The sequence below is a fragment of the Musa acuminata genome, chromosome BXJ1-3 (genome assembly GCF_036884655.1).
Source record: "Musa acuminata AAA Group cultivar baxijiao chromosome BXJ1-3, Cavendish_Baxijiao_AAA, whole genome shotgun sequence".
NCBI classification, from domain to species: Eukaryota; Viridiplantae; Streptophyta; class Magnoliopsida; order Zingiberales; family Musaceae; genus Musa; species Musa acuminata.
The window spans coordinates 34635678-34650417 of record NC_088329.1 but is presented as its reverse complement, the minus strand read 5'-3'; the positions used below and the strand labels follow the sequence as shown (position 1 = coordinate 34650417).

Sequence of the window (14740 nt, the reverse complement as noted above, 5' to 3'; positions counted from 1 at the left end):
TTTTTAACAATCTAAAAATGATATTTATAAGTTTATACAAATTTACCGTGGAGGTCATAAATACCATCAAATTATGAAATCAAGATTTTGTTTGTTTGGATCATTTTCATGGAATGAATTTTACCTATTGGCAAGACAAGATGAAGTTTATGTTGATTGCTTTGAAAATCTTCCATGCCCATGATCCAAATCTTCAACCAATTCTTGATCCAACCGATGATGACACTGATGAAGTCAAGGCTAAACAAAAGAAGAGAAATGAAGATGAAATTATGTGTAGAGGACATATTCTCAATGCTCTTTCGGATCGACTTTATGATCTTTATATAGTGGACCATCACCTGCAAAAGCAATTTGGAATGTTTTGGAATTCAAGTATCATGCTGAGGAGGAAGGTACAAAGAAATTTTTAATTTCTAACTATTTTAATTATAAGTTTATGGATGACAAGCCAATCTTAGTATAAGTAGAGGCTATAATAGTTAAGTTACTTTTATCTTAAAAAAGGTATAGGAAGAAGATTTTGTATGACTCCAAGAATATCACTTTGGAGCAAATTTAAAAATATATTCGAATTGAAGAGGAATCGAGGATGAGAGACAAGATTGAGAATTCTTTTGATAATATAAAAACAAATGATGTGAATCAGCTTAAGAATTCCAACAAAGATAAGCAAAACAATGTGAATCATTTTGGCCCCAAAAGAGATCAAAGAAAATTTAAGAAGTCAAAGGGTGGAGGTTGTTTTGTTTATGGAAAACATGATTATTTTACTAGGGATTGTAGATTTAAGAAAAGCCAAAAACCGGAAGTCAACTTTGTCGAGGGAGATGATAATATAATCGCTACGGTTGACGAAGTGAATGCCATATTTGGTAAGGTTTTTGGTTGATGGTATGATACTTATACTACCATCTATATTTGCTATGATAAGACACTCTTCAAGACTTATAAAGAAGTCACTGAAGGGTAAGATATTTAAATAGGAAATGAAGTTCGTTCTAAGATGATTGACAAGGAAAATGTGAAACTCACTTTCAAGAAAGAAAGTCACTCTTACTAATGTTTTTTCATATCCCAAATATGAGTACGAAATTTAATAAGTTAGAATCTCCTGGGCAAACCTAGAATTAAATCTGTATTTGAATCCAAGAAGTTAATTCCATCCCGTAATAGAACTTTTATTGGAAAAGACTATTCCACTAAGGCAATAGTCAAATTATCTATTATCGACAATGATTATAAATTTATATTATTAATTCTTATTCATTATGATATGATAGATTAGCACATATTGGAAACTAGCACCATTAAAAGAATGATTAAGTGTGGCTTAATAAATTATCATTTTAATGATCTTAATAAATATGAAATTTATGTTAAATCAAAGATGATGAAGAAAGTGTTGAAAGATATATTAATTTATTAGACTTAGTACATTCAGATATATGTAAATTAAATGATATATTAACAAGAAAAGAAAATATATATTTCATTACTTTTATAGAGGATATGTCTAAGTTTACATATATTTACTTATTGAAACATAAAAATGATGCTTTTAATGCTTTTAAGGCATATAAATCAAAAGTTGAGGATAATATTTTTCTAATAAATTTAACTTGTTTTGTGAATAACATGGTATAATTCATGAATGTTCAGCACCTAGAACACTTGAGTAAAATGGACTAGCAGAAAGAAAAATAGAACATATCTAAAGAGGATTAATGCTATATTGTTACATGCTAAATTATTTTATAATTTATGGAGAGAAGCTTTATTGACTACATGTCATATTTTAAATAGAATTTTCTTTAAACAGAATAAGATCTCTCCATATGAGTTAAGGAAAAGAAGACAACCTAATATTGGTTATTTTAAAGTATGGGGGTGTTATACATATTGTAAAAATAATGATCCTCAAATGATAAAGTTAGGACCTAAAAGAATTAAATATGCATTTGTATGCTATGCCTCAAATAGCAAAGTTTATATACTTCTTAATTTGGAGTCTAATATCATAATATAATCTCGAGATGTTGAGTTCTTTGAACACTTAATGACTTCATGTAATAATGTTCATCCTTCAACTAGTGAAGAGTCACTAGTGGAGATATCTCAAAAGGTTGGTGAGTAATCTAATATTCCTTTAATTGGACATCAATCAAGTTCACAAGAGATTAGAGAGCAATATTATGAATTAAGGAGAAGCACTCATGTACGAAAAGCAAAAATATTAAGATCGGATAAGATTGATTCTCAAAGTATTTCCTTTTACCTTGTAGAAGGAACTAATGAAAGAGTCTTAAGAACAATTCCTCTTGTTTTATAAGTGAAAGATGATCCTAAAACGTTTAAAGAAGCTATGGCCTCTTGTGATGCTACTTTATGAAAAGATGCTATTAATGATAAGATAGATTCTATTATATCAAACTGCACTTTGGAACTTATCGATTTATCTTTTGCCTCTAAACCTATTAGTTGTAAATGGGTATTTTGTAGGAAGTATCATACAAATGGTACTCTTCAAACATTCAAAGCAAGGTTAGTTGCTAAAGGACTTCGAAAAAAAAAAAGGAATAGATTATTTTAACACATATACTCTTATGGCTAGGATCACATCTATTAGAATTATTTTTACTTTAGCATCAATTTTTTATCTTTATGTTCATCAAATGGATGTTAAAACGATATTTCTAAATAAAGACCTCGATAAAAAGGTATATATGAAACAACCTGAAGGTTTTATTCGACCGAAAAATGAACATAAAATGTATAAATTATTAAGTCATTGTATGGTTTAAAGTAGGCTCCAAAATATTATAGATAAATATGTTTATCTCAAAAATTGTGATGACTATATAGTGATAGTTTGTCTTTATATTGATGATATGCTAATAGTGAGCAACGACATGAAAGGTGTTGTAGAAACAAAGAGGTTTCTATATTCAACATTTAAGATAAAAGATCTTAAGCAAGTTGATACCATACTAGGTATAATAGTAAAAAAAAAATAGTGGAGGATATGTTTTGAGTCAAACTCATTACATAGAGAAAGTATTGGAGAATGTTTGACCCAAGTATTAAACAGGTCAAGGATACACTGATGCAAGTTGGATATCGAGTTTCTGAGATAACAAATCCATTACTAGTTGGGTGTTCACCTTGGAAGGTGGTATTGTTTCTTGAAGAGCAAGAAATAAACGTGTATATCTTACTTAACTATGGAATTAAAATTTGTTGCTATAGTAGAAGCATGAAAGGAGGTGAATAGTTGAGGGACTTTCTATTAGAAATTCTATTGACTTCTAAAAGTGTGAATTCAATTTTTATACTTTATGATAGTCAAACCAGTTTAGCTCATGCAAATAGTGAAATATATAATGAAAAGTCAAGACACATAAGTCTTATATATGATTATACGAGAAAATTAATCAAGAGTAGGATTCTTTCACTCACAATTATAAAAATAAGTGAGAATTTGACTGATCCGTTCACCAAACCTCTTATAAGAGAAGTTATAAGATCAATATCAAAATGGATGGGGCTAAAACTCATTGAATAAAAGATCCACCAATGATAGCAACCTTACTCAATATTATAAAATGAGAAATGAAGAGTTCAAAGGGTAAGAATAAGTCATTAACATGTGGAGTGGTTCAGCACTTCAAAATATTTTACGAATCTCATCTAAAGATATTAAAGTGATGGTTGTCACCGAATGAGGGTTGAGTTAATTATATTCTTAATAAAGTTCAGTCAAGTCAAGATAAGTATCTCAGAAAGTGATAAAGATACTATAAGAACTTCACATATATCAATTTAAAAGTGGTGCCGCTTCGATTAAGAGTTGGAGTTTCTCTCATAAAAGTTCAAGAACTTGGATGAGCCCAAGGCCATATTAGGGCTAAACGAAAATTTATGAGGAATACAAAGATGTTATATTTAAGTGTGTGGTATCACCGCTGTTTTCATTAGGAATAACAAATTCAAAGCTTTTATACTATTTGAGATTTCAACTTTACTTTGTGATGCTTACACTAAGGTAATATTCAAATCGAAAGATATATTACTTTATTCATAAATACTATTTAATCACTTGGAGAAAATTTTAAATTTGAACAAGTGGAGGATTACTATAAATTGTTCAAATTAAAAAAAAAAAAATTTCTTTTCAAAAGATTTATTTGAAAAGGTGGTTTCCTTTTTAATTATTTTGGTAGTTACTTTTCAAATGTCATACCTTTTGTGAAAATATCTATAAATAGGTATTTGAGAGTAAATTATGAACATTATCTATTTCATATTCTTCTTCTTTCTTGATAACTCTCCAAGTGATTAAATTAGACATTCTTTAATTCTTCTTTGAAGATTCTTTATATTTGCTCAATACAGATCTTCTAAAGGCTTGTTATATCCACTAAAAATATTTGCATCAAACCCATAACAATCTTATTGAGAAAATGGTACAAATATCGTTTTTAAGAAAGTATTTATATATATTTCAAGCCTAAATATATTTTCTACCATGTTCTTGATGTTGTGTTTGTTATTTGTTTCTATAGTATTTTCATCTTATTCTTTGTTATATTTTCCAACAGCAACATTCTTCCAACTGTCTGCGACTAAGGCAGGTCACCCATTATAAAGCTACTATATACACAACCATGCATGCAATCATTGTCAGTTGTCACACTCTATGGTGCTTTTGTTGCGTACATAACTACTGCCCATGACTAGGCTAGCGATAACAAGAGGTTGCCACCCTCAATAATATTGTCGTCAACTATGCCGATAATAAGCTATTGATAGTGATCTATCGATCAAACATGAGGAACCTCGTATCGCCCATAAGCAAGCAACAAGATGGACTAAATAGAAAAATAGATCGATAATACAAACAGATCATATAAGCATCATAAATCAAAATCAAATAATACTTTTTCACAATCAAATTGTGCTAATAAGTGGATCTAAATATAAAATAAATCTAAAATATTTTTATAATCTAAAGTATTTGATTTCAAAATATTGCTTTAATACCAATTATAAGCATAAAAATCATGATTATGCTATTGTTATACAAAAAAATTTAATATCAAAAATAAAATCAAATAACAATAGATTAAATATACGATATGCTTTTTGATGTCATTTAGAAAATATTTATCCAATCTATAAGCATATAGTCATAAGATCTGAAAGCGATGGATTAGAAAGCAAGGGGAGATGAGAGAATATCTATAATCTCTTTGATTGGTTAGTCAATTAAAGTTTTATAAGGGAAGATGAAGAAGATATTAAGGGAAGATAGAGAAGATATATAATTTCTCTTATTGATTCGTGCTTGAAAGGTTTTATCATGTTTATAGGTGAGTGTAAGAAGATTTGGATGGTAATTACAAAAATCTTTCTTAAATCTTATCATAATTGAATTTTCTTTTTATTGATCGATAATCATAATAAAAATATAATGAACTCTATAATATATTTTAACTAATTAAATATATTATATTAAATCTATAACATAATCAAGAATTCCTTACCCTTTGATTGCTGACTTTGTCATCGATATGCTTACGGTCGTGAAGCTCAATCGAAGCGTTGTTATTGTTGCGTCTTCCCTTCCGAGTACTGAGCCACAGCCTTGACATGCTTCTCGAGGGCCAAAGCAAGAAGGAGAGCGCCGTGATCACGCTGCGGAACGCAAGCGACACGGAGATAAAAGCGCCTACCTGCGTCTGTCGAAGACGATTTTGGAGGAGCAGCAGCAGCATGCAGCCCTGTTCCGACTCTCCACTGCCACGCTTCCTTCCTCTTCTCTCTGCTCGGGCGAAGCTGGTAAAGTGGTAACAAGACCGAAGGCATGAAGGCAGGAGCGTCGGGATGCAACGCCTTCACGCTTGTATTATCTTTCTTTCTTCATCTTCCAGCAAAGATAACGAGAGGCAGTCCATCCACCATGTAAGAAACGCCTCATCTCTCAAAAAGGATCCACTAAATAAGTTATCTCTAGTCAGATGCATGAAAGAACCTTACACTGTTGTAGAAAGCCAGAAAGAATGCAGTAGAGGGGTATTTTTGCATGTATGATATGATCAGATCATATGATCATCGTTACAACAAGTTCTACCAAGTACATGACAAGTCTTATTGGTTACAGAATCTTACCTGAATCATCTCGACCGAAATACAATTGTGGAGAAGATGATGTCTTAATAACGGAGGACTTTTGTGCCTTATAGTGTAGTGGAATTCAGTCAATATTGGGGCACATCTATTTCCACACTGTTAAAACAAAACTGTACATGGATACAACGGTGAAGGCCTTGGAAGTCAACTTTGGATTATGGTCAGCAGGATGCTCGACATTAATCTTCTGTCACCTATATGTTCTCATCCTCCTCGTCACCGAAGAACTGACATGCTCCACCGTCTCGCCTTCCTGCAAAGCAAGAAAATGGAATATCACTGTTTCTCGATATCCAATAGATTTCTAATCAAATGAGTAGGCATGCTAGAAGAGAGACTCTTCTGGGTAGAACTAGCAATCCTCCTGCTTTACATGACAAGGTGTTCTTTTCAGTGAATATGCTCCGATAATCTCATTTCCATTAATAAAATGATCAAGCTATTGCTTCACAAACTCCAAACTGAATCCAAGAATAGTACATTAATTGATAGTAACAAACAGGCCTAAGCACAATAAATTGTTACTTGAGTTCTTGTTAACCAACAGCTGCAATGCCAAGAAATTTCTACCAAACATTATGATTTAAACAACTATTTAAATGGTAGAGGAGCAACTGTGCTATCTAAGTTCCAATATTACATCCAATTACCACAATTTAACAAATTCCTGGATAGATAAAAAGGAAAATGGCATGCGCATGCAAAACCTAAAAATGCACCACCAGAAAGGTGCATCATGCAGTCTGCCGACATTTGGTATGATCAACTTTATGCAAAGCAATTGTAACTTGGAAGAAGCGACTTTGAATCGAACTTTAAGAATTATTGACCAACCTGTCCAATCTGTTGGAGACTGGATCACATGATTAATTTCACTTCCGGCAAAATTTTGAACGTCATTTTCTTTACTTCTTATAAATCTTCCTGTACATTCTGTTGAGGATCCAAGTGTGGCTGGATTTAATGCTAGTCCAGATTGTACTGAAGTGGATAATTTTCCAGCAGAAGCAGCTGCTGGTTTAGCATCACTGAAGTCTCCATCACTATCAGCCATGAAAGATCCAGCAATTACCTGCACCGCATCAACTAAAAACGACCATTAATGGTAGTACAACACTGGTATTAGAAAAAAAAAGGATAACAACACCAGATCCATAATTGACCTGTACAGGCTCTGCAGCCAATAAAGGGCCTTTGACGCCACCACCCACTACACGGCCATCGGTACCGGAGAGGCATATACTAAGCCCACCCATCTTCATTGATGCCCCATCAGTTCTATTGTGCACAAAAGACCCAGAAAGTGATAGAATCTCAAACCTTCCCTGGAAAAGGCTATATAGGACGTCTTAACAAATGTGTAGAGTGGTTGCTTCCTAAAGAACTTAGATTGCAGGTAGAAGTAAATAATGCTATATTTGTCTTCCACGATATAAGCCCCAAATAGCTTAAACTAGGAATACTATATGATAGAGCTAACAAGTGCGCATAATAAGCTGTTGCATTGGCAAGAGAACTAAAAAGACAAAATTGAGCTGGCACAAAAGGCAACAACAGATGGATAATTTACATAACCAGAATACATGTGAGAGTAAAGCAAGGTTTTCAATTTCAGATACTGGACCGTACGACTCATGACCCAACCGGTATGGGCCCGAGATGTACCAGCAATACCGTGCCCTACGTCAGTACATACCCAAGTTTCAGAAAAAAACTGAATAAGGCTCAAAAATAAAGAAAAGTTATTGTCTGGTACAAGTCCTGTGTTGAGCAACACGGCTTGTACCGGACACACCACCTAGTTAATCCTGGTTCGGACATATCGATTATATATTTCAAAATATTAAGATTATATATCTGAATACAGCTGTATAAAGAGAACAAGCAGTCTGCTGACAGGAATGTCCATTCGTGGTGTGGATTATATCACTTGGATACTGCAACACACAGGATACCAACTTAATGGCAAATATCATAAATAAAAACGAAAATTTCAGGCACTTCAATGAGTACAGGATCATTCTATCTACAAACTGCATGTGCAGTTGCAACTTAATTTCTCAAGACTGCATGCCACAACCACTATCCGCTTTAAACATGTACCCCTTGCAAAGCTGCTCCTGGCCCCTGTCATCCTACCATTATAGCTCTCAGTGGTTGCTGCCACTCCAAAGTCCAACCATGAATGAATTGTCCTTGAAAATGCAGGATACCAAACAAAAATAGATGCAAATTGTAGCCAGAATATATGCAACCAAACAACCAAATTGCTCTCTAGATGCAGCATCTACAATCACATTGCATTTCTAATGCAGATATTTCTAATTTCAATCAGCCAAATTGTCCACAAGTCTAATTTCAATCATCCGCATGCTTGTAAGAGAGAGCATATAATGGAAACACAACTAAGGAAAAGGCAAACCTGAGATTGTAGCACATAAAATCAAACTCACAACAATGGTGAAGATCATGAAGTTACTTCGGCAAAAATTTAAAACAATGAAGTGCCAAAATGGCACAAACAGTGAACAATGAACACTCCCTTGAATGAGTATACAATTATGGCTCGTTTGTGCACTTAAGAAATACTATTACTGAAGCAACAGTGATAATGGAAAATATAAACAAATAGAGTAACTTAGGTGCACAAGCACAAAAGTTTTAACTTTGTGTTTCCCTTGTACTTATTTAAATCCAATTTTGCTTCATATATGTGTATGCATGTATACATGTGTGCATATGTATATATTCAAACATATGTTCAGATTGCAGAGAGGCCAAAAAGCAGAAATGAGAGTATAAGATCAGCTTGCCTCATAGGTTACACATCCTCCAAAGACAGCCGGATGACTAAGAGATGCCCTAGAAATTGAACCAGATGCTGCGAGAATACAAAATGTGTGCTCGAGATGTTGTACAAATGACATAATTTTCTGGGCCACATCCTTGTCAAAAGTAAAATTTTCAGTGTTACCATGTTGCCAATAGAAAATATATTACTGTTGCATATATCTGTGTGTTATATCAATCAAAAAGATAAACTAATAAATATAATGCAATCAGTTGCTTCCACAAATTAAAACTACATTGATGAATTAGCCGCTAATGTTTTAAGTTGAGTAAACCAAACAAAGCACGCGTGTATATGTATACATATGTATATATACATATACATATGTATACATATACATATACATATATATATATATATAAGTGGCACCTAAACTATCATGGTACTCCCAAATAACATAAAAAGATATGGAGATATGGGTATTTCCATGATAGAACCACAGGACCACATCTTTTTGACACTTTTGACCCACCCACCCCCCCCCCCCCTCTCTCCTTGGAACACCTCTCACTGTTTTTAAACCATTACAACAAAACAGCCAGTGGGACCCTAATAAAATGGAGAAAATATATAACATGAACCTCTACACCAAAGGACACTCATCTCTTCATATAACTATACACATGCACTCACCAAAAGACAGACCTTCTACAAAGACACAAAGACGAAAACAAAGAGATACAACAAGACAAATACCTTTCATGAACAGGTTTATTAACCAAGATAGAGTGCATATCATTTCTGCTACAAAAAAGAAATGCATAGATCAGAAATGAGTGTAATTCGGGTACAGTAACAAAAAACAAACAAACATATAGGTACATATAGGAAAAGGGTAGTTTCAGTGGACCCATTTATAGTACTCAAATTGCCAGTGTCATGAGAACATAAAATATCAATAAGGTTCACAACAAGCCTGAAGAATAAAAGGACTCTCACTACTGTTAACATTGTAGGTCAGACAGACTACTGGATCAGTCCAACTTGATCTCTAAAATCACTGGTCTGGTTATTTGCTTGCTTATAAGATTATGACATCCACTCATGGAGACCCCTATTCCTAATCTACATTTTCTTGCTTCCTGTTAGTCCAACAGCCGCATAGATCTACAGAGTTAAGTGAAAATGCTTTTATATCACCAGCATTCAGAGATAAAATACCTCTCATCCTTTAAATTGCTTTAACATCCAAAAAGAGAAAGAAAAAGAGATCCAATTCAAGGAATCAACACCAATAAATAAAATAAGAAATTTCTGTGAAAATATAACATTTTTTGTGAAAAACATGCAGGTTTACAATGTAGATGATTAATATGGATTATCTCTATCCAACAAACTAGAGGAAGATTCTGAGATCAAAATTGAGGACTAATTGTATAATAAATTTACGAAGGCTACATAAGCGTAAAAATCAGAAACTTACATTCATTCTCTGAATCTAGTGCAACTAACCATGATCTAGAATCATGCAGCACAACAATTGCTGCGACTACCTAGTGCAATCATCAATTGATTTTATTTATACAACCCAAAATAATATAAGTGTTTTAGACTATGTGGCAACAAGACCAAATATATTAGATGCCAAGAGAAGAATAAAGAATTAAATAAAACTGATAGAAATGAAGTTCCCAGAAATAAATTTTAGTACCTCTGATATACTATTCAATAAGAAGGAGAGATTGATGAAGATAATGCTTTTAGTCCCAGAGTTCAATATAATTCTCACTAATGGCTTATTGTGTTTAAATTTATCAAGATCATGGAACAGTTGGATATTGTGACTTAGGAAGTGAACTGAATAAAAAATTTAGTACACCTCTCCAGCTACAACTGTAATCACATGTGTCTTGAACCCATGCCCTGCATTCCCTGCAAAAGAACGCTTGGCAATGAAAATTTTGTAGCTGCATATTTTTAGTTAATAAATGGGATGCTGAAACATTTAATTTGATATAAATATGATTTAGTCACAAAGCAAAGAAAACACTGTTATTTGAACTCCATGCCGATGACATGCCAATGTTTCATATGATCTCTGGCACAAGCCAATAATAGGCAAAAGGCACCCTCTACATAGGATGGACCTATGGCAACAGGACCAATGCAGACTCAACATAACTGAAACTCAAAACATGTCATTAATTATTGGGTGCACAGAACAGTAGTGTTACAACAGCAAATAAAAGAAAGGAGTTGCTACTTAGACAAACAACAACTAGAAGTTGTAATGTCCCAACTATTTGGGGCCGGCCATATAGATCTTTTGACACAACTGAACCTTGTAAAAAGTAATATCCTGAGTTAAATTAAGAGAATTTAAAACTTTATTTACAGTTTTTAGTAATCCTTCTCTTCCTGACTCTTCTTGGCAACAGAATCTACCTTGGCTGATCCATGAATCTTTATCAAAGTTATATATTGTTTGGTCTTCTAGTTTTATAACAACTCCTGACATGTTGAATTTTTCCCTAAATGCATAGATGGATATCTAAGTATTAAATGGTTTTATTATTTATAAAATAAAATTTTTCTTATTCTTAACATGGATCCCTCATATGTTTGCAAATGAACCCATGGACATCATATGTGTTATGCAGCACCTAGGCCTCCTATGTGCTAGTTCCACTTTTCACAACACTTGGAATAATTGCAATAATAAGTATTCAACAAAATTAGCAAATCATTTATGACATAAATCATCACCATAGTATGAACTAGTAAGCAAACTTAATTCCTGGGCTGAAACCAATGCTGAACCTATCCTTTGACTTGGAAATCACTCTTTCATACCACAAGCAAGCAACATGAGATAAGCAATACTTTAGTTCCAAAGACAACATTATCTAGAGAAACTTTGGTGTGATGAGTAACAATATTCCAACTAATGAGAGCATGTCTCGGTAGAATGATATAACAACCTCTCTACTTGTAGGGTAAGATTGTGTATACTAATCCCCTAGAGCCTGCATCGGTGAGAGCCTCATGCATTTTGCCCCTTTTTTTTTCTGACCTAATGTCCAAACTTCATTATCCTGGTTAGTTTTGCAATTAGGTGATAACAATTGATCAATCATGACAGAAAAAAAGTGTATCATGTGCACCAAAAACCAAAAAATAAAGGACTCAAATGTTGGTGTTTCTCATCCTGAACTAAGCCAATGTGCCAGATATACATCACTATCATCTCAATCCTATCCTTTAAGCAATATAACAATGTGAATAGAGATACGTTCAATCATAAATCCAGGATAAACCAGGCACTGAACAGGTGCCCGGTAAAAATAAAGAGAAAGTATCCATTCTCCTTACCATAATTATGATTAAATTAACCATAAGAGGCACAAAATAATCAAACAAGCTTTGTTGCACATTCAAGTTACAGCTTCCGAGTTTACTCTTTAGTCCAATCTTAATTAATGATAAAAATAAAGATAGAGTAGGCATCGAAGCAACCCGACAAGGCCATGTAGTCATATATATCAAGTTGGCAAAATAACCAAAATCAGTAGCCTCTAGCTCAATCATAGCTCAAGGATAAACCAGGCACTGAACAGGTGCCCAATAAAAATAAAGAGAGAATTCATTCTCCTTACCATACTTATGATTAATTAACCATAAGAGGCAACAAAATAATCAAACAAGCTTTGTTGCACATTCAAGTTATAGCTTTCGTGTTTACTCCTTATCTCAAAAGACTCTTTAGTTCAATCCTAATTAATGATAAGGATAAAGATAATAGGCATGGAAGCAACCCGACAAGGCAACGTAGTCATATTTCAAGCTGGCAAAATAACCAAAATCAGTATCCCCTGGTGAGCATCAACAGAAGAAAGAATAGATCCAGTGACATGATTCATGTGGGCCCATTTTATTTGCTATCGATGAAACTAGTTGGCTTAACACTTACCATGATTGTTACGACCTCAACGCTTACAATAAGGATTTTGCTGCTTCATATAGTCTGAGTTATTGAATAGTGGAATAAGCTCAGTGACATGACCATACTATATTCAGAAACCTCAAGCCCTAATTACGTCAAAAGTTGTAAATAATGATGTATAGAAATGATATCTTCTATTGTTACTAAAATTAGGTTTTTCATTTTTTTTTTTTCTAGAATGTAAAATGAAATGGAGTCATGACACCCTACGAAGCTCTATTCCAGCAGAAGCCATCCACAAGCACCTAATCTCCCTACAGATGAAACCAATCTGAGCCCTAAAAGAAACGTACAAGCGTCCCTTCGTTCATGAAGAACTAATCAAAATTGGCATTGGCCAGGATCTTTCTCGAGCAGTACGAAGCCAAAACCAAGCGCACCAGCGCAATGAAGAAGAAACAGATCGTGAACCGAAGCATCAAAAAGGGAAACCGAGAAAGGGCAAGAAGCATTGGACTGACCCGGTGCTGCGAGCTTAGCTTTCTTGGACGAGGAGGGTGACGCGGAAGAGCCGTCCCTCAGGCGAGCAAAGGCGGAAGGAGAAGTCGGGGAAGAAGACGGCACAGGCAGAGTCGGCGAGTTGATCATCTGGGAGGCGGAGCGGGAAGGGGAGGGGGAAGGGGGGCCGTACTTCCTCGGCCGGCCGCGCTTCCTACGGACGGGCTCGGCGGGGGGCGGCGCGTAGGCGGCGGACGCCCCGGAGGCGGAGGAAGGCGGGGCGGCGGAGAACATTGGGCTCCGGGCGGAAGAGGAGGTGGCGCCGCCGCCTCCACGGTGGTGGTGAGGCGAGTAGTAGGCGGAGAGGGCGCTATCGGCGCCGTCCATTCTCGGTGGAGAGAGCGTCGAGGCGGGACGAGGAGGGAACACAGAGGGATGTGGGATTTGGGATGGGGAATTTTTCTGCCTTTTCTATTATTAAAAAATCATTTACTCTGCAATAAAAATATTTTTTTAATAATAAAAATAATAATTTAATTTTTAACATTTTTTCCATAGTTCTTTCCTTTATCTTCTCTTAATTTGCATTTATATATTACATAAAATCACATATATATATATATATATATTCCTCGAAAATTAATTATTTTAATAATCCATTGAAGATTAGTATACTGATTTTGAAACTCAAATTAAATTAATATTTTTCTTTAAAAAATGTATTCTATATATTTAAAAAAAAATATTTTAAATATGATAATAATCGTGATAAGTAATAATTCACTTTAGTTTATTGAACGGACGAATGCGCTATTTCCAAATATTAAAAAGGATCCTAAATGTTGTATTATCATTAACCTAACAAATAATTTTGTTTCACGTTATTATTCCTCTAGTCATGCATGATTAAAAGATAATAAAATGTTTAACATTATCGGAAGGCACTGAAAAAATAATTTGACCATATCAAAAACACATAAATATTCAGTATAAAACTATTTTTTCCACATGAAATTAAGTGTTGAATATTTTGTGAGATATTGTAAGTATGGGTCCCACTTTTTGTCCTTAGTCTGTAAAAGGATAAGAGCATGACAAAGTTGGTATCCATGCAGATGTGGTTTTGGTCGCATTGCATGTTTTGCCCTCTGGACTGAGTTAGGCTTAAATTAGTGAGAGAATTATTTTTCTTACATTTTACATAATAATTACTCCGATCAATTTTTAACGCAATTTTAAAAAATTAAACACTTGACATTACACTTTGCTATAATAAACATTAAAATCCTATTAAGTTTTGCTATAATATACATAAG

The 14740-nt window shown here is 34.0% G+C and overlaps 1 protein-coding gene across 1 annotated transcript; it reads right to left on the bottom strand.

Moving 5' to 3' along the window:
• Positions 1-6060: 6060 nt before the first annotated feature.
• LOC135625452 (AT-hook motif nuclear-localized protein 10-like) lies at positions 6061-13881 on the bottom strand. Its single transcript, XM_065130304.1, has 6 exons — positions 13448-13881; positions 10863-10915; positions 9006-9137; positions 7356-7517; positions 7027-7264; positions 6061-6445 (listed from the first exon to the last, which is right to left on the bottom strand). The coding sequence occupies exons 1-6, from the start codon at positions 13809-13811 to the stop codon at positions 6387-6389; spliced, it is 1008 nt and encodes a 335-aa protein (XP_064986376.1). The 5' UTR covers positions 13812-13881; the 3' UTR covers positions 6061-6386.
• Between the last annotated feature and the right edge of the window lie 859 nt (positions 13882-14740).

What these genes read in the sequence shown, in the direction of transcription:
- LOC135625452 (XM_065130304.1), bottom strand. Translation starts at nt 13,811, where the DNA reads ATGGACGGCGCCGATAGCGCCCTCTCCGCCTACTACTCGCCTCACCAC. An exon ending in GAGGATGTGTAACCTATGAG is followed by an intron (nt 7,518 to 9,005) that starts GCAAGCTGATCT and finishes AGCCTTTTCCAG; the next exon opens with GGAAGGTTTGAGATTCTATC. An exon ending in GTCTCCAACAGATTGGACAG is followed by an intron (nt 6,446 to 7,026) that starts GTTGGTCAATAA and finishes CTTGCTTTGCAG; the next exon opens with GAAGGCGAGACGGTGGAGCA.